Source organism: Nomascus leucogenys, chromosome 8 (assembly GCF_006542625.1).
Source record: "Nomascus leucogenys isolate Asia chromosome 8, Asia_NLE_v1, whole genome shotgun sequence".
Lineage (NCBI taxonomy): Eukaryota > Metazoa > Chordata > Mammalia > Primates > Hylobatidae > Nomascus > Nomascus leucogenys.
This window is the reverse complement of record NC_044388.1, coordinates 90,170,572-90,190,586: the sequence shown is the minus strand read 5'-3', so window position 1 is coordinate 90,190,586 and position 20,015 is coordinate 90,170,572. Positions and strand designations below refer to the sequence as shown.

General features: G+C 54.3%; 1 protein-coding gene across 7 annotated transcripts in view; it reads right to left on the bottom strand.

Moving 5' to 3' along the window:
• Positions 1–20,015, bottom strand: part of COL27A1 (collagen type XXVII alpha 1 chain) — a 157,906-nt gene that overhangs the window by 126,637 nt on the left and 11,254 nt on the right. For all 7 annotated transcript variants that reach the window (XR_004031412.1, XM_030817678.1, XM_030817680.1 and 4 more), the window contains exons 3-5: positions 17,858–19,632; positions 8,969–9,022; positions 4,232–4,285 (exon numbers count right to left, since the gene is read on the bottom strand). Coding sequence is in view for 6 of the 7 variants with exons in the window: in XM_030817678.1 (XP_030673538.1) it covers positions 4,232–4,285; positions 8,969–9,022; positions 17,858–19,632 (1,883 nt within the window). In the remaining variant the exon portion in view is untranslated. The remainder of the gene's footprint in view (positions 1–4,231; positions 4,286–8,968; positions 9,023–17,857; positions 19,633–20,015) is intronic.

Here is a 20,015-nt window from a genome sequence, read left to right as displayed (position 1 = left end):
CCTTGGGTGGCTGAGGCCCAGAGAGGGGCTGAGACAAATGAGCACTAAATCACAAAGGATTAAAATATTCTGGGCTGGAAGCCCCCTGTATACTCCATCTCTGATCTCAAGTGCCCAGCACAGGGCCTGGCCCAGAGGAAGAAACATTAGAGGAAGAGAAAAGGTAAAGCTCATACCAGCTCTGCCAGCAGCCACCTGGGCCATGGAGCCTGCCCTCTGCTGACCACTTCTCCTTCCCAGTATCCGAGGGCCATAGTCATCCTAGCTAGTTCACTGCAGACCAAGTGGACCAGACCAGAGACAAGGTGGTTGGCTGCCCAAGAGTGGAAACAGGAGCCTCATGGCCCAGTGCAGGGAGCACTGGCGGGGAGCACTAGCTTCCCTATCCAGAAGGAGACCCCCACCTCTGCCCTAGAGCTCCTCATTTGCACCAAGGACCTGCATCCCACCTGACTCCACCATGGTCCAGCATCAGCACCCTGCCCCAGGGCAGCTCCAGCCCTCCATCTGGCCACCAGCCAAGCTCTGCTTCTCAAATGGCCTAAATGGTGTTTGCAGACCTCATCCGGTCATGTCAATTCCGCTGAAATCCTTTCCAGGTCTTCCAGCTGCTCTTTGGATAAAGTTCAAAAATCGTACCACCAACTACCAGGCCTGTTGCCCTCGCCAGCCTCCTCCAGCCCCTTTGCCTTGTCATCCACTATACTTCAGACCTTGGTTCAACCTTCCTGCCCTCTGAGAAGGTGTCCCTCACCTCCTGGACTAGACCAGTCCCCATATCGTGGGGTATCTGAGCACCCTGGGCCTCTCACATGGAGCCCTAGAGACCTAATCATGGTGTAAGTCTGCATTTGTCAATATGATTGGCTTGTTTTTCTTTCTCGCTCACCTCTACACTCCCCAAGGGCAGGGACCATGCCTGCCTGTGTCCCTGGTAGCCCCAGTGCCTCACACATGCTGACAACTGCCCCTTCTGCAGCACCTGCCAAGGGTCAGCACCGCTCTAAGCGGAAACACATCCTCTCAGGGTCCTAGCTTCTCTGCCTCGTTCTCAAAGTCCTGGATCCAACTCTGTGCTGGAGCTGACGAGCTCCCTTCCCTGCTGGACTGGAACATGGGATATGTGGGTAGATGGCAGATGGGCAAAGCCTTGGGCTCTGGAGGAGGAAGATGGGGTGTGGCCTGGCTCTGGCTTGTGCCAGCTGTGACACCCTGACAAAGCTCCTTCTGGCAGGCAAACCCAAGGATCTGAAATACAGTCCCCCCACTGCCCAGCCGTGATCTAGGCAAGGTCCCTTGGCCCCCCGAACTTTCACTCTTCTGCACCCTCAGGAGGGATAAGGTCCCTCACCTCTGCTTTCTCTCTTTCTTGGTCTTCCTCAAACCACCCATCTCTCCCACCCTTGAGTCTAGCAGAGGGATCGTCTTCCCACAAGGCCATAGGCACCTGAAGGTGGAGATGCACTGAAGGGATGACTGCATGGGGCTGATCCAGTTCTGTGCCCCCAGTGCAAGCCCTGCCGGTGTGACTGATTCATCTGTCAACAGCCCGTAGTGTGTGCTCAATACACATTTGTTGACTGAAGGAGGATGAATGGATGTGTGGCCCCAGACACATGCTGGAAGAGGAGGGGACAGCACAGGCCTTGGGGGAGGCCAGCCCTACAGTCCCACCAGGTCACCTTCCATCCCAAAGGGGATCTGCTGAACAGTGAGGACCCCAGGACCCTCTTCCCAGGGTCCCACCCATTCATGCAGACACACAGCTTTCTCAGCCAATCTCAGCCAAGTAATTGCTTTCATCCCGGGAGGGCCTCTGCTTTAACCTTGTCTTGCCCATGCCACAGATCAGCCTAGGGCCCTGACCCAGTTACCTGGGCTTCCCACCAGCCTGCACTGGGGCCACCTCTGTTTACCCTTGGCCTCAGGGCCAAGTGTCCAGGCAAAGGGCATGACATTTCCCCCTGGCATTTTATGCAAGTCCCAATGAGAGAAGCAGCCTCTGATTCCAGTGTATTTTATAGAACCCACACCCTTATCTGTTATACACAGATGCAAATGGGAGTCCTTCCATGAGGCCCTGAGTCCATGGTTCCCAGCTCCATGTGGTGGCAGGAGAACTCACTTGCTAGGGAGGAGCCTCAGTGGCCACACTCAAAGATGTGTTCAAAATGCGAGGAGAAACAGCTGGCAGGCCCTCCTCCTACCATGGCACATATGTTAGCAAGATTGGGGTGGGCTACCATGGGCCTGGCACTGAGGTTCCACACTGCTCTGAGCAGGGCCAGCAGAAGGAGCTGACGGAGCATCTGCTACCACAGGAGCAGGGAGTGAGTCTGGGGTGGGAGGAGACAGGCTCCACTGGTCCCAGAGCAGGCCAGGAAGGAGCAAGCCTGGCCATTCAAGACAGCTGCTGATGCTCGGCATCTTGATGTGCCCATGGCCTCTGCAAAGCAGAAGTCTCCAAATGAGTTCCTGCCTCTCTGCCTGACCCACGGGGGCAGGCTCCGCTGCCACTTACTAGATAATGTCTTAATCGACCCATGCCTCAGTTTCCCCATCTGTAAATGGGTACAGTATCTCCACCCATCTCTTTAGGTCTTTGTGGGGATCAAATGAGACAAGCCACATTAAATGCATGCACAGCGCCTGGCACACAGGAAGTGTTCAGTATATGGCTGTTATTATCATCAGTGCTCGCCCTGTGAAAGCCCAGAGCATCTCCAGGCAGCTGCTAAGCACTGGACACCTGAGGCCTCTACTGCCTGCCTTCCAAAAAGGAACCCAGCCCAGCCCTGGATGTAGAGTCACAGATCTAGAGGGGCTGAGGCCAGTGCTCCTGCACTCTGCTCTGCCCCAAGACTCTGGCACCACAGATCCATATGCCCAGGGCTACCACGTGAGACCTCTGTCCAAAGCTCCCAGACAAGCTGATGGGCCAGAAGGAGCCCTACTCCATGACTCAGGAGAGATGGGCTTTAGAGGCTGCTCAGCAGCTCACTGTACATGGCCTGGAGCCAATCAGTTAAGGGCTTTCCTTAAGCCATTCAACCTTTGCAGCTGGGTTATCAAAGAATGACCCGGGACCTGGCCCAACCAAAGCATGGGGGTGCTCTTCACCTGGTTACCCCACAGATGACACAGGCTGAGCTGGGAGGCCCCTGAGTCAGGAGCCCGTCTGCCCTCCACAGCTCCTCAGGCACAGGCACTGTTCTCTTAGCTTCGGGGACTTTAGCATCTTCCTTCCCCTCCTCCTGTCTCTCCAGCCATTCCACAAGCTTTCTTTTCCCATGACCTAAATGTTGCTGGCTCCGGCACTCCTCTTGGTGCGCTGAGTTTCTCACTTCCAATGCAGTGCCCCAACAACCTTGCCCTCTGCCAGAGCTCCAGGAACAGACTGAATAGCTCAGCAACTGGTGTTCCCATATCATCAAAGCATCAGCCACTAAGGTCGCATTAAAAGTGAATTCAAGTATTCCAAGAAGACTCCCTGGGGGAGGTGGCATTTCTGCACCAGCCTCTTCCTGGCTCTGTCTCCAGTTCAGAGCAATCCTGAGTTCCAGAATATCTGTCCATGAATGATCACTTGACCGGGCTACATGTTCCTACATGCAACATCATCTTAGTCCCCCTCCCGGGACCCAGTTCAGTCCCCAAAGCTAACATCAGGGAGGTAAAAACTGTCTGGTGTTTCTGTCTCTCACCTTGCACCCACCACCATCCTTTCCACCCTACCTCCTCCCACACCCCTAAAGTTGGCCCGGACTAGCCTCCTTTCTCCCCCGTATCACCCCTGGTCTCCCGGCCTTGACTCTGGTTCCCCACCCCTCATTCATCCTCCTCATGGCATCCAGTGAGCTTTCTAAAACGTGATCTTTCCACATCCCTCCCCAGGATGCATCTTACAACCCGGTAAGCCTTATGTTCTTAGCCTGACCTCCAAGGCCAGCCCTTCCTTATTTAGCAAGAAATCACCTCTCTGCCCACTCCCCTGAAGGCTCTGGGTTCCAACTGCCCGACTCCCCCAAGTCTCTCCCAGCCGGAAGCACTGTGTCTCCAGACCAGGCACAGGGCCCAGCCCTGGAAAGGGGCCCAGAGGGTGCCCCTGGCTTGGGTGGGAATCCCTCTCAGTGCCCCTGAAGCCCTCCCACCAGGCGCCCCTGGGAAGCACTGCAAACATGGCTCCAACCCCAGCACCCACTCCATGGCCACATCTCCAGCAAATACTCACTTTGGCTCCAGGAGGGCCGGGGAGACCTGGATTTCCATAAGGCCCAGGAGGACCCTGAAAGAGAAAAGAAACAAAAACAAAAAAAGGTGACAAAAAACAGGGGCCATCTCGCCTCTGACTGCAATGCCTGGCACCTTCCCTTCACCCACTGGTTTATTATCTTCTCCCCAAGCCAAGCCCTAGCAACACTGTCATGGCCACTCAGCCTAGTTTTGGGAGCACCCCCTCCACGCCTGGCCCGGTGGGAAGCACATCCCATGTGCCATCTCATTTGATCCTGTTAACCTGGAAGGTAGGTGGTGGTGTTATTACTATTTTGAAGACGAGGAGGCTGATGTTCACAGAGGTTCATAATTGTCTCAGATCACCCAGCTGCTAAGAGGCAGAGCTGGACCTTGACCTTGGAGCACAAGTCCTTCACCCCTAAATTTTACTGCTTCTCCACACTTTCTCAGCCTGGACCCGTCAGCCCTTCCCAGCTTCTTCAGGCTCAAACCACACTTAGCTATGCACTTCCCTCCCACGTATCTGGTACTTTCTCTCCTCATTGCCTTTGCCCATGCTGTTCCCTCATCTGGCAGCATCTTTTCTCACCCATCTCCTCTGCTTGAAACCTGATCCATCCTTCAGGCCTGGCTCAAAGTGCCATCTCCTCCAGGGAACCCTCTAGGGCTCCTCCAGCCTCAAGTGGACTTTTTTTTAGAGGCAGGGTCTTGCTCTGTCACCTAGGCTAGAGGGTAGTGGTATGATCATGGCTCACTGCAGCCTCAAACTCCTGGGCTCAAGAGATCCTCCCACCTTAGCCTCCTGAGTAGTTGGGACTCCAAGCATGGGACACTATACTTGGCTAATTTTTCTTCTTCTTCTTATTTTTTTTTTTTTGTAGAGATGGAGTCTTGCTATGTTGCCTAGGCTGGTCTCGAACTCCTGGCCTGAAGCAATCCTCCTGCCTTGGCCTCCTGAAGTGCTGGGACTACAGGCTTGAGCCACGGCATCTGGCCCCAACTGGACTTTTGTATGAGTCTTTGGAGTTGAGAGCTCAAGAAGGATGCATTTGACCTCTTGTGAACAAAGGTGCACCCCTCCTGTGGCTACAACACGTGATCAGACCCTTAGACACCTGCAAGCTCCAAGCTTTCAAGGTCTTCCAGAGACCACAGAGCACCTGGGAACACTAGACCCAGACAGTCCAGGAGGCTTGATCAAGGTCATACAGCAGATCTGTGGCCAAGTGAGATCAGGGTCCAGGGCCTGGTGGCTTCAAGTCCAGAGTTTATTCATGGCGCTGGATTTTCCCAGGCCACATCCAAGTTCCCTGCTAACAGCTGGGTCCTGTTATGTCCACTTTCTCCAGCAGGGGCCCTGGCCTAGAGTCTTCCAGCACAGTAATATAAATAGAGCCCTAAGAGTCAGGTAATACTTGAGGGCTTTTGTCTAGCAGGAATAATCTGGGGCATAGGAGGTGAGGAGAGGCACCCCCAAGGGTCCAGTGGTCCTCCCAACCCCACCAGCCTCTAGGCACACTGCCCTCGTCCCTGTCTCTCTTGATTCATCGGGCTAACTGTGTGTGAACTGCTTTCTTCTTCCCTCTCTGAGGCCAGCTCCCCAGCTGCAGCCCGTCACATTCCAACCAAGGCACCTCCCTCTTCCTCTCTTCCTTGATGCCTGAACTGGGACCCTCCCCTTCTCCGAATGCACTGGGAAGGAACAGTGTCCAGAGCACACTGAGCCTGGGGAGTTTCTCAGTGCCACTTGTGACTCTCCTTCCAAAATAATCAGCCCTCTTGCCCTCCCCTGCAGTCCACCAAACACTGTCTCCTGGCACGTGACAGAACCTGGAAGCATCGAGACCGAGTCCCAGTTCTGAGCCCCACCTCAGAATCCCCAGCCTTGGTCTCTCCCTCTGTTCTGTAAGTGACTGGGACCCAGCAGTCTCTAAGGAATCTGGAACACCCCCCGATGTTCACCCCAGCCCAGGCTCATGGGGTCTAACCAGGTCTAACCACAAGCTCAGTGGGAATTGGACAGAAGTTGGAGGGGGTATTCAAGGAGGGGTTCCTGACACCCAGTTCCACCAGAGCCAGGCGTGGGCTGCACAAGGTCAAGGGTGGCTGCCTCTCCCCAGTCGTGCCCCGGCTGCCCCACAGATGGTGGGCCAGAGCACTCAGCTCCCCCATCTGCAGCTTCTGAAGGTGGGGGCTTCCTGTTTCCCTGCACCCCCCGTCCCCACCCCTCTCCAGCCTTGCTGAGAAACGAGGCACATAGTTGACTGAAGGCCAAGCAGACCGGTTCTATAAATGCTGCAGCCTAGAAAGCCAGGTGGGGGAGGCTCTGGGATTCCCCGACATCCCTCCATGGGCTGGGGGAATACGTGGAGGTAGGAGGGGGTGAGACACAGAGCTTTGGGCGACCTCAGGTAAGAATGCCCCTCCTTAAGCCCCAGAGCCCCCATCTGTGCAGAGAGGAGCTTGGATTGTTTAATCCAGCATTCTATTATCTCTGGAATTTTATAATCTATGGAATTTCCAGTCTAGAAACAGGATGACGGTGGGACGGCGGGCAGGGGGAGTTGGGGTGTGGTGCAGGCAAAGAGCCTAGAAGCATGTCAGGAGAGTCATTCACCCAGAGCTAGGTGGAAACTTAGAAACGCCTTACCACGACCCCAGGCTTTATAGATGGGGAAACTGAGGCTAGGAGGAGGGAAGGGACTTGCCTAAGATTCCACAACTTCTTGGTGGAAATATTCTTGACTCCTACATTAGAACTCTTCACCAATCATTTGCCCAGCACCTCCAGCATGCAGGGCGCTCGCCAGGCATGGTGTAGGAGAGAGAGGTAACCAAGGCCTATCTCTGGAGGGGCTCAGGTGAGTACCCAGAAAAATAAGCACAATAGATGCTTAAGATGGTAGGCTCTGGGCTGGGTGCAGTGGCTCACATTTGTAATCTCAGCACTTTGGGAGGCCGAGGCAGGTGGATCACTTGAGGTCAGGAGTTTGAGACCAGCCTGGCCAACATGGTAAAACCCCGTTTCTACTAAAAATACAAAAAATTAGCTGGGCTTGGGGGCATGTGCTTGTAATCCCAGCTACTTGGGAGGCTGAGGCAGGAGAATCGCTTGAGCCTGGGTGGTGGAGGTTGCAGTTAGCCCAGATTGCTCCATTGCACTCCAGCCTGGGAGACAGAGCGAGACTCTGGCAAAAAAAAAAAAAAAAAAAAAAAAAAAAAAAAAAAAAAAAGATGGTAGGCTCCAGAGGCAGACTGCCCTGGTTCAATCCTGGCTCTGCCATTTACTCTCTTTGACTTTATCTGAAGTAACTAAACCTTTCTGAGCCTCAATTTCCTCATCTGTAAAATGGGAATAGATTGAAACCTGTTTCTCAGGATGGCTGGGAAGGTGGAATGAGATCCTGCACATGTGGCTAGGCAAACAGAGTTCAGTGGTCAATGAGAGCTTTGAGAAAGTGGCCCATGCCATCCAGAGGGGACAGGGGAACCACTGTGGGAGTTCCAAGAAGGGAGTGGTCATCAGAAATAAAGGTGGCATTTGCTCTTAGACATGAATGGAGGACGAGTTTACAAAGGAGGACAGCCAGGGCAAAACCGCAGAGGCTTGCGGGCTCCGGAGGCTGGGGAAGGGAGTAGGCTGCCTAGGTCAACGGCCTCATCCTGGTCCCAGGCTGCAAGGTCCCATGGGCTAGCAGCATCTGCGATATCTATGTGGTCCCCAGAGGGCACGTGCTTCATGAAGGCTCTGAAGCCAGGAGGAAATGCCGCTTCAGATGGCAGATTCCAGAGCCCTGGGCCCAGGGAGCACAGGGCCAGGTCTGGAGGGAACTAGGGCTTGGGTAATTGCATAACCAGAACCATTCGCTGGGCTCAGAGCTAAAAATATGCCCCAGGCAGCTATCTCTGCCAGGGCCTCACCAGGCACCCAGCGTGGGAAAGGCTGATTCAGCCGGGGCACAGATGCCGGGTGCTGTTGGTCTCAGCCCTCTAAGGGAAGCAGGTAGGTTTCCCTGTAAGGGGATCTCCAAGGGTTCCAGTATATGAGTAAGAGCCTGGGTTCCAGTCCTGGTTTTGCGGTTTCCTACTCGGTTTCCTCATCTCTAAAATGAGAGTGATCTCACTGTCCCATGGGAACTTGGGGTGGGCATGAGAGGTCAAATAAGGCAGCATAAAAGAAGGTGCCAGGCACATCACATAGGAGCTATTTTCCCTCTGGGACTTGGGCTAGCTCAGTCAGCCACCGCAGCCTGCCAAGCTGTCCCCCGGCCTCTCTCCAGCAGGGGGAACTCAACTCCTCCCTGGCATGGCCCTTCCACCTGGGGGGGGCCTATGTCCGCACCCCTACCCCAGGAGAGCCCTGCAGAAACAGGAAGAGGGATGCAAGGGTCATATATTCCCCAAGTCAGTTTTTTTCCTGGACAAACACTGAAGCTCACCAGCCGAGGGGATGTGGTCTTCAGGAGCCTCTTCCCCACCCCAGGCTGCAAAGAGTGATATCCCCCACGGACAACTGAGACCTACAAGAGGTCACTGCTCTTCCATGCCATATCTGTCCATATAGCACCCTTGAGAGCCCTAAGTCCACTCCAAATGGATAGAGCAAAATATGGGTACCAGAGACGGGGAGGGAAGAACCTGAGGACACACAGCAAACCTGAAACCTCGGAGGCAGTGAGACACACGACAAAGAGCCAACAAGAGTTCCAAAGGACAATGTAAAATAACTCACCCGAGGCCCACGTGCACCAGGGATTCCAGGTAGCCCAGGCAGCCCAGGGGGACCCTGAGGAGAAAACAAGAAGAGAGCATTAGATAGTGCCCACTGGTAGCAGAGAATGGGCTCAAGCAGTCATTCAACAATCCCGCCTGCAGCTGTGGGCATGGATAGTCCGTGGCTAAGAGGAGGAGTCCCCTGAGGTCCCTGCCCTGAGAAACTCATGCTCTTTGGGGCTTTCGGGCTTTCGTAGCTACTATTCAGTCACTGACGCCCTCATCATTTATCACCCAGCTAACTTAGGGTGTCACCTTCTCCAGAAAACCTTCCCCAAGTGGGACAAAGTCCCTTCTTTTCCTCTATTTTAAAGACCGCTATCTTACATGGGGAATTATCTGCTTAGAAGCCTGTCTCTCCCATCAGATGATGGTCTCCTCAAAAGAACTAAGGGGATATGAGTCATCTCACTATCCCCAGGGCTCAGCCAAACATTTGATAAAATAAAACAGCCAGAAACCTCAGAGCTCAGCCAAATTCTCTGCAGAATCAGAACAGAGAAGGGACTTGGCCAAGGTCACACCAAGTATCTCTGCCCCACAGAGGCAGCACAGCACACAGAGCACGGCACGGGTTTTTGAATCAGACACACCTGGGTTCAGATCCCTGCCTGCCACTGACAAAATGCGCAAGTCTTTAGCCAGCTTATGCCCATACAAACGGAGGCAATAAAACACTCCCCATGGGATTCCATGGATGACATGAGAGGTGATAAACGTTAACACGGTGCCTGGTACGTAACTGGCACTCAAATGTTCTATCTGTTCCCATGGCCACAGCGTGGTCCAGCCTTCATCACCACTCCCTAAGAACCTGCAGCAGCCCCCTCAGTGGTCTCCCTGCCTCTACTCTCTCCTCCACTCCCTCGCCTCTGCAGTCCTCCTCCGCACAGCCTCATTCACCTTCCAAAAGCCCTCCCCTGCTCAACAACATTTAAGGGCTCTCCATTTCCCACAAGTGAAAGACCTAACCCTGATGAAGCTCAGCATTTAAGAAGCATCTGTGTGTCCTCATCTCTTTTCTCTTTACACAGCAAGGGAGGCAGCTGAGCAGACTTACTAAAGCATGAGCTGATCTTGGTTCAAATCCTGGCTTTACCACTTAATAGCTGCAGACTTCCTGCAGTTCCTCCCACTTATCTGAGTCTCAGATGCTCCCCATTAAGATGGGTCCAATAGCTACTGCTGCATCTACCTCGAAGGAGTAAATGAGGATTAACTAAGCACCTGATGGGAAGAACTGTGCCTGAAGCCTTTGAAGGAAGCCAGGCTTTCGAGGATGTGTGAGGCCTGGGGAATTCATTTGTTTCAAATAACCATCAACGAGATTCCAGATTTCCTGCCCAGAGTTAAAATCGGTGTTGAAAACCCAGTCCGGTTTGGCTGGTAATTAATCCAGATCTCATGCTGGGCAGTCTCGGCTCACAGTTCTGGCCTGTGAACACCACGTGCTTGCTCGTCCATGAATAAAAATCAGAGGAGAGATCCAGACAGGCAGATATGGGTACCAAGGTCACCGGGCAAGAGCCCTGAGCAGAAGGAGGAGGATCTCTTTTGTGACCTCGGGCAAGTCCCAGCTACCTCTGAGCATCCGGGGACCTCTGGCCACATTGGCAGCAGAGTTCCAGGGCTGGTTAGAGGGGTTGTCTGGTTTTGCAGGTTCTGGACTCTGGGCGCCAGTCTTACCCACTTCTCCTCTCCAGATGTCTCTGGGCAGTGGAGTATGGTGTAACACCACGGGCCTGGGTTCACATAGGGCACCCCCTCCCCCACCTACTATCTGGGTGGCTTTCAGCAAAGCTATTTCCAGGCTCCAAGCCTTTGTTTCTATTACTGTAAAATGAGATTAATAATAGCACCTAGCCGACAGATAATCTGTAACAAGTGCTAATCCTGGTGTCTGGCACCCAATTAATGCTCAAAAAAAATGTGAGCTGTTATTTCTGTTAAGCAAGCTTCTGGAATGTCCTTAACTCAAAATTTTAAGCCATCCTGCTTCACATCTGTTTCTAGGGGATAGCAAAAGATGTCCCTTCTTAGAAGGCTCTCCTTGACCCAACTGTCCCAGGTGGACCCAGAATTAAAGAAAAAGCAAGGGGCTGAGATGAAGCATACTGTAGGTATACCATGCCGTTCAGCAGGTAAGAAACCAGAGAGAGGTTCAGAGAGGAAAAGTGACTTGCCCAGTGCCACACAGCTAACAAGAGGCAGAGCCTGGATTCAAACCCAGGACCACTGGACTTGTTCTCCTACCCTGGGCAGCTGCTGCACGGTCTTGGTTGAGTGTGACTCTAACTAGGTATATGGCCTTGGGTAAGTCCCTTCTCTTCTATGGGCATCTGTGAAATGAGGATCCGGGAACCTTCCTGGCAATGGCATTTCCTGAGTTGCGGAAAGCCAAGGTGGGGGTAATTTCCTCTGTTACATTATCAGGTGAAGAGGAAAAGCAAGATTCTTCGCATCTCACAGAGAAGGCTAAGGCCCAGCAGGGTGAGGGCTTGTCCAGGACTCCGGGGAGGAACAGGCTCTGTGGGTGCAGCTCCTTCATGGACCCTGGTGGGGCTGCAGCTGCAGAGGACTGGACACTCCCTCTTGGCATGTCTTCTGCCCCAGAAATAGGGGCATCCAGGATAGAGTCTGACCTCATCCACCACATCTGCAAAGCAGACTCTGAGTGCCACTCAGGACCCAGGGTCCAGCCTGGTGATGTCAGCCCACAGGCCGACTCCTTGACGGGGCGGCCCCAGCTTCGAGCCTGGCCAATCCCTTCACTCCACCTTCAACCTCGGTGGGGACCGCCGGCTGCCCGGTGCCAGCCACGGGCTGGACCCTCCCCTACTCAGTGCCCACTTTGTTCGTGGCGAGCAAGGGGTGCCCCCTGGCCCCTCTCCTCTGATCCGAGACCCTGCCTGTTCTCTCTGCAGTGGAAAAACGCTGCCGTTTCTTTCCAGGGCCTGAAGCCTGAGCGGGTGACTCTGGGATGATTCACGAGGCTGGGGTGGGATTTTCCACTTCACGCTGCAAACAACGGGGCCTCTGAGAGGGCCCGGAGCTGAGGGGGAGCAGAGCGGGGGCTCAGGCCTGCCTGGGGGAGGTGGAGGAGGACTGGGCTCCAGGCGTACGCAAACAGAGCCATGGAAACAACCAAGCAGACCCCTCGGGGCTTCCCCCAAGGGTCCTGGCCTCTGACAGCTAGATCTAGGGGAACCCCATCCTACGGAACAAGTCCACCCTTGTGTCCAGCTGGAAGAGCCTCTGCCTGCCAAGCCCTGCAGAAGGAAGCCAGCGCTGGCTGGCATGACCCCTGGCAGTAAGCAATGAGAGGTTTTACGGGCCTGGGGTTTAGGAGACCAAAGTCCGATCCTAGGTGTGCTGCCACCTACCATGCGACCCTGAGCAACGTCCTTTTGATCTCTAGGCCTCGACTCTGTGTCTGTAACCTGTTGGGGGTAGATAGGGGGCCTCAAAGGGCTCTCCCATCTCTGACCATCTGAGCTCATGATTATTCCTAAGAATTCACACAGGGCACCCAGAATTCCCTAGCCTCTGTCCTAGGAAGGACCTGCTGGAACAGAGCTTCTCGGCATCAATACAGCTCTGTATGACCTTGAGCAAGTTACTTCATCTCCCTGGGCCTCTGGGCCTTAGTTTGTCCAGCTGTGAAATGGGAATGTAATACCCATATTCTGAGATGGCATGTGCATGCTGTTTCTTCTCCATTTACTCCCCAGATCCATGCTGTGCCCTGGGAAGCTGACTTCTACAGATTATACCCCAGCCTTCCTTGACCTCTGGCTTCCAGCTGGGTTTGGCCAATGGGAGACCCCAGGAAGAGAGTGCATAGAAGGGAGGACAGGGTATATTTCTCTCCCTGTGCCCTCTCTGCTGTGCTATAATTTGGCTGCAGCTGTGTTCTCCCATGGCCCCTGCTTCTGCGAGGAGACCCCTGCTCAAGGTTTTAACTCTTACTGGGTTCTGGGAACACCTTTCCCTGGGACCTTCTGGTCTGGGTATGGTAACAATTTCCTGCCCCTTGTGTTTCACCTGCCTCTGCTGGTTCCCTTGATGCTGTCCACCCCTCCGTAAATAGTCTGTTCCTTAAACTCTCCCCAGTGAGTCTGGGCCCTGCCTGGAGGTCAGGAGATCGAGACCATCCTGGCTAACATAGTGAAGCCCTGTCTCTACTAAAAATACAAAAAATTAGCCAGGCATGGTGGCACGTGCCTGTAATCCCAGGTACTTAGGAGGCTGAGGCAGGAGAATTGCTTGAATCCAGGACGCAGAGGTTGCAGTGAGCTGAGATCACACCACTGTACTCTAGCCTGGGCAACAGAGCAAGACTCTGTCTCAAAAAAAAAAAAATTGGGGCAGTCCTCCCCCAAACCCCCACTGTCTAGCTGACATGTGTCATGACACTGTTATCCATTCAGGCTCCCTACTGTCCCTGCTCTACCAACTAACCCCAGGTTAGTATTTTCATAGCACAGTTCTCCAAGCAAATGTGAGACTATGTCCAGACCCTCCCAGTTCTCTCAGTGCACCGAAGTCCCCACCTCAACACCCACCATCAGTCCACAATCACAGCCACAACAATCTACCAGGACCCAGGTTTCATATGTGCTTTACCCCCCGCCCCACATCTCACTGAATCCATGTAACGACCCTGGAAAGGTAGGTGGCACCATATCCCCATTTTATAGAGGCAGAAACTGCGGCTTAGAGAGGTTAAGTGATTTGCCAAAGGTCATGCAGCACCAGGCATCTAGAGGACATTCAGTTAACAATTGTGCAAAGAATGAATGGATGGCTGGATAAGGGAATAGTTCAAATCCAGGTCGTCCCAAATCCAAAGCCTTATGTTCTTTTGCAGTCCACATGGCCTCCTCATCTCCCTGGCAGGAGAGTTCTGGGTAACCTCAAGGATCCCCGCCTGGGAGTCAGGATGACCTGCATTTCGTAAGGATCAAATTCTTTTGTTCATTTCATAGATAGATCGTCACACAGCACGTGCTGTGGGCCAGGCCCTTAGCTGCGTCTTCCCAAGGGGACATTTGCAAAAAGTGCAAGCACGGGCAAATGCCAGTGGCCGGATCGTGAATAAATAAGGCCTTGACTCGCCTCCTCTCAGGCGTGGGGCTTCTGTGCAGCTTCTGTGCAGCGCTGTGAACTGCGGCCTCCCCGCCCCAACTCACCCAGGGCCAAGCTCAGTTTTTCCATGTTCCCCCCTCCTGGGGCTCCCACAGAGATCCCTCACTCAGCAGCTACAACTCCTGGCAGGCCTGGGCCCAGAACTCTGTCTCAGCCTCTGCCAGTTGCTCTCGTGCCCTGAATCCTGAGGAGCAGGTTTGCACATGCAGACATAGCCACTGCACCTTTCTCAAACACTGAAAGGTCCCACAGTCATTTCTAAGGGGAGAGCTGTCCCAACACCCTATTTCAGTGGAAGACTGAGCCCTGGGGAGAGGAAAGAATTTCCTCAAAGTCACTCAGCAAAACTAGATAAGATGGCCCAACTTACTTCATTTCTACTACAGCTGTTTTTTGAGACAGAGTCTCACTCTGTTGCCCAGGCTGGAGTGCAGTGGCGTGATCTCGGCTCACCACAACCTCCACTTCCCAGGTTCAAGGGATTCTCCTACCTCGGCCTCCCAAGTAACTGGGATTACAGGCGCGCGCCACCATGCCTGGCTAATTTTTGTATTTTTGGTAAAGACAGGGTTTCACCATGTTGGCGAACTCCTGGCCTCAAGTGATCCACCTGCCTCGGCTTCCCAAAGTGCTGGGATTACAGGTGTGAGCCACCACGCCCAGCCTCTACTACAGCTTTATATGCAAATAAAATTTATGCACACTTTCAGGCCACCCTCCCCACCAGAGGTGGGAGCTATTATCATCTTACGTTCTACAAAAACAGGCTCAGCATGGATCAGTCACAGAGCTAAAAGGGGTGGAGCCAGGATTTGAACCCAAGTCTGCATGTGCCCAGACGGGGGACAATTAAGCTCTTCTCCTGGGCACCTGGAGCTTCTGCTCTGCTGGGCTTAGATCCTGGATGTATATGGGGGTCGAGGGAAGACAGCAGAGGCCAGAAAGAATGAGAGTTCATTTCATCACCATTCAAAGATGCCTCTTCCATTACATTATTCTGGTATCTGGTGAAGAAGTGACCAGGTTGCCATCTGCTACACAGTGGACAAAGATTCTATCAGCTTCCGGGTTCCTCCTAGGGTGAGGACAGGGGATAGCTTGGGGCCTGAGACAGGGATGTCACCCGGGCAGGTTGGTGTCTTCCCCTTGTCCTCAGTAGTCAGGGATGGAGGAGCAGAAAGAGCCTCGGCCCTGGCCGGAAGTCAGGGACCACAAGTTGCATCCCAGCTCCTTCAGGAACACGCTGGGAGCCTTTGGCAGGGTCCTTTATCTCTTTCCAACCCCTCTTGGATCATCTGTGTGGCAGGGATGAACACACACAGCCTGCCCTCCTCAACCAGTTTTCATGAGGCCCTAAAGGAGACACCATGCCTGTAGAAGCAGCTCATAAACTTGGTGGGTTATCGAATCGGAAGATTCTTTAGGCCAGGCACAGTGGCTTAAGCCTGTCATTCTAGCGCTCTGGGAGGCTGACGCAGGAGGATCACTTGAGGCCAGGAGTTCAAGACCAGCCTGGGCAACATAGTGAGTCCCCAGACTCTACGAAAAAGTGAAAAATTAGCTGGACATGGTGGCACGTGCCTGTAGTCCCAGCTACCTGGGAGGCTGAGGCAGGAGGATGGATTGAGCCTGGGAGATTAAGGATGCAGTGAGCTGTGATCACACCACTGCACACCAGCCTGGGTGATAGAGTGAGACCCTGTCTCTAAAAAATAAAGAAAAAGATTCTTTAGATGTTGAGCCCTTCCTTTGAGGCCAGGGACAGTAGTGACTCCTGTCTGAAGCCCCCAGTCCCCCAGATCTGCGTCCCAGAGCCTCAGAGTGGACATTCAGGGCAGTGGGATGGAATGTGCTGGTCTTGGAATCTACAGTCTAGAATGTAAACTTCAACTCCGCCTCCTCCGTGCTGCGTGGCCTTGGGCAGGTCCTGGCCCTCTCTGAGCGCAATTTCCTCACCTGCCCAATGAGGAAAGTTGAACTAAGTCATCCCAAAGCAACCACTGACTGACCAGTTTCACTCCAGTGCCTCCTCTTTTTCAAAGAGATTTGGCAGGAGGCCTCGCTTCCTGCTGACCCACAGCCCCAAGCCCCAGGAAAAAGAATTTGACTCAGACATACAGCAGACCCAAGATTCTATAGAATCTGCCCTGGGCCAGCTCCGCTCCTCTCTCCACACCACACACATTCTTGGGAGGGAGGGCTGCCCTCCTCCTCACGGCTGGGTTGTGCTGTGTGGCCAGAGTTGAGACCATGGACCTCACCATGTCCTGTCAGGAGGGGACAATTCCCTTTTTGACCTCACTGCCATTGAGACCAGCACACACACAGCGTGGGAAGCTGAGCTGTCAGGGCCCCAAGGCACCTGGTGCCAGAGTTGGCCTGGGTTGGCTGGAGAGGTGAAAAGGTTCCTCGTTCTTTCCACAAGAAAGTGGTGGCTCCCAACTCTCTATGCTGCCAATTTCAGAACACGGAACTTGAGCAGAACGTTGACATAATTGCAAAGCAATGCATACAGTTTCCATAAGTTCGACAATATGGTTATAATAAAGGCGGACTCTCGGTCCCCTTGGAGACAGGCTGGATAAATATTATTCCTAATGATTATTAAAACTCATTAAGTGTGTTTGGAAGGCCTGGGAATTCCCAGCATCTGCCACTGTCTCCGCATTGTAGGGAGCCCTAACCGCAAACACAGAGCCCAGTGGGAGAGCCGGCTTCAGGAAGGAGAGAGAGAGGCCACCGCACGGTGGTCATCTCCAAGGCGGGAGAACAGAGCAGAGCCCTGAGCCTTCTGGAAATGCCATCCCATCATTCCCCACCCGGAGGAATTGGCCTCCAGCTGTGGGAAGGTCGTTGCCCCTAGAGACGGTCCCAGGCAAGCCGGAGGCATCGACCCTGAGACCATCGTGCAAGTAGTGTTCTTTCTTCTCCCTTCCTCTTCCTTCTGGCCCACGCTGACCTTCCGCACCCCAAACCCCTGCAGGCGCCAGGCAGGCAGGTAACGTAAACGGGTGAAAGGACTGGTCAGAAGACTGTCAGGAGAAGTGAGGACCAGCACAGACAGGAGTGGACTTGTCCTAACGGGGTGGCCCAAGCACCATCGCATCTCCCACTTTCCAAGAGAAGCTGGTTGCTGAGCCTTTTTATAAGAAACCTCTCACATTTTTAAAATGTTAGTAACTTATTGGATTTTTAAAAAAGAACACTGCAAGTGCCAAACAAAACATATCCAGAGCTCCCCATGTGTGACCTTTGTCTGCAACTCTCAGACAAGCTGATGGGCCAGAAGGACCCCTGCTCCATGAGCTGGAAGAACGGGGCTTTGGAAGCTGCTTACTCACTGCATGATCTGGAGCCAGTCAGCTATGGGCCTTCCTTAAGCTGTTCCACCTTTGCAGCTGGGTTAGCAAAGAACAGGCTTGGACCTGGGCCAACCAAAGCCCAGGGATGCTCTTCACCTGGGGGTAGCCACCAGACTTGAATCTGGCCCAGTGGATCATGAATCTGGAGCGGGGTGGGCAATGATGCATTTAGCAGAGCCAGAGGAGCTGGGGGCCTGGCTGGAGCCAAGGATGTGCCCATAACCAGCTCCCTGCTCTAAGCTGCTCCTTTTCCTGTCTTTACTAGGGGCAACCACTTGACCAATGCCCCAGTCCCCCACTGGAGCTCCAAGCAGCATGCAGAACCCACTCAGTCTTACCGGCAAACCACAGTCTCCCTTGGGCCCCGGAGGCCCCATCAGCAGAGGGAAAGGCGTAGATCCTGCCAGGTGGAAGAACGAATAGCCACTGCTCGTGGGCTGGGGGCTGGAGGACAGGAATTGCGCCGGGGCCAATACCAGGGCCGGGGTGGTCTGCTGACTGGGCTGGGACTGTCTGGGGCTAGGCCTGGTTGTCAGATCACTCAAGGGGACATCCCTGGCTGCCTTCCCAGGTCTGAGGGGGACAGGCTTCCGGGGGCTGCTCTTGGGTCCGGCTTTCTTTGAGGCTTCCGATCCAGTGGGCTTCTTGCTTCCAGTGGGAGCTGAGCCAGGAGTGGGGACGGCAGGTGCTGTTCTGGGAGTGCTGGTGCCCGAGGTTGGAGGTACCATCGTGGCTGGTGGCCGAGTAGTCCTGGTAGAACCAGGAGTAGGGGCAGGAGATGAGGATAAAGCAGTAAATGGGGGAGGTTTGTGGGTGCTGGTGTTGGCAGAGGCCGGCTTACTGGCATGGCTGGTTATCTTGGCCTCAGTCAGAGCTAGTGTGGGAATGGGTTTTTTAGAGGAGCTGGTGGTAGGAGGTAGGGGCTGGGTGCTGGGCGGTGGGGGCCTGGGCATTCCCGGGTTCCTCTGGATGGGCTTCTCTGCAGGATGGGAGACTTTGGCAGGAACTGGACGGGAAGTAGGTGGCACTTGCTTCTGAGTGGGTGGGGCTGACTTTGTAAATGAAGATGGAGCTGTTTTCTGGGTAGAACGGGGGCTTTTGACGGGGACAATTGAAGTAGAGGGGGCTGAAGGCTTGGTAGGGAGGCTTTTGGGGATTTTGGTGGCTGTGATCTTCTGTGATGGTTGAGCGGCTGCAGGGTGAGGCGTTCTGGTAGAGCCGCCAACAGAAGCTGGGAGCACGGGATCAAGTGAGTTACTGGCTGACAGCTTGGCAGGTAGCAGTGGGGTTTGGGCTGGGCCTCCCACTGCGATATGCTGGTGAGGGTTTGTGGGGCTAGTCCTTTGGGGCTTGGTGGGCGTGGCAGGCACCACAGTCCCCCTGGGTCCCCTGCCTGCTGGCAGTGACCCCAGGGCTGGTGTGGCAGTGGTCAAGTTCTCCAGGCCTAGCAGGGCGAGGTCGGACTGGAAGGTGAAAGGTCTGCCAGAGTCTTGGGAGAAGAGAGGTCCCAGCGGGGACTGGTATGTGTCAGCCTGTCCACACTGCTTCCTCAGGTGGGTACAGTAATTGTGAGCGACCTGCGTCACAGGGTAGATACTGAACTGGCACAGAGCACCTTCAAACTGGACTGCATGCGGGTTCATCTTCCCAAAGAGGAAGGAGCCCCCAGGGTCGAGTGCAGGGTCCCTGTGGAAAGGCAGCAGGACAGGCACCCGGCGCTGCCCGCAGGCAGTCACCAGAGTGACTGTGCGGCCTCGGAGCTCGAGGGCCAGGTGGTGCCAGCGCCCATCATGCATGTCAAGGTCGAAGGCCACCGAGCGCCGGGACCCGAGGTGGACGACCGTCTTGCCGGGGAGGAACTGCAGGCCCAGCTGCAGCTTGTGTTTCCGGCTGCGGACAGCGAAGAGGAAGGCATGGTTCACCCGGTGGGAGCAGAGGCTCAGCACCAGCGCCAGCTCTGTGCCCAGGGCGGCAGGAATGATGGTGCCCGTGGGAGCCTGGAGCCGGGCCCGCTGCGTAAAGATGAAGCCCGACTGGAAAGGAATGACTCCCAGGGGTGCAGGGCTCCCGGCCTTCGTCCAGCTGAGGCCCAGCCGCTGGAGGACGTCCACATCTGAGAGGGAGGGAAAAGGGAAGAGGACGCAGTCAGGGCCTGCTCCAGCCCACCCCACCCCCTACCCCCTAAGGGGCACAGGCAATGTGGACAGTCCACCCACAGCTACCTGGTCCTTTGTTCATTCATCTAAAAATAACGCCGCCCCACGGTGGTGGCTGAGAGGGCAGCGTTGGAACTATCCGGCAGGGATTGTGACCCCTCATCTGGCTGCATAATCTTGCATATTGGGGTTAAAAAACAGACTCTGGAGGCAAACTTCCTGAGTTCAAATCCTACCTCTAACACTTACTAATCTTGTGACTTTAGTGCCTCAGTTTTCCCATCTATTAAATGGGATAGTAACAGTCCCAACCTCAGAAGGATGTAACAATTACATGAGT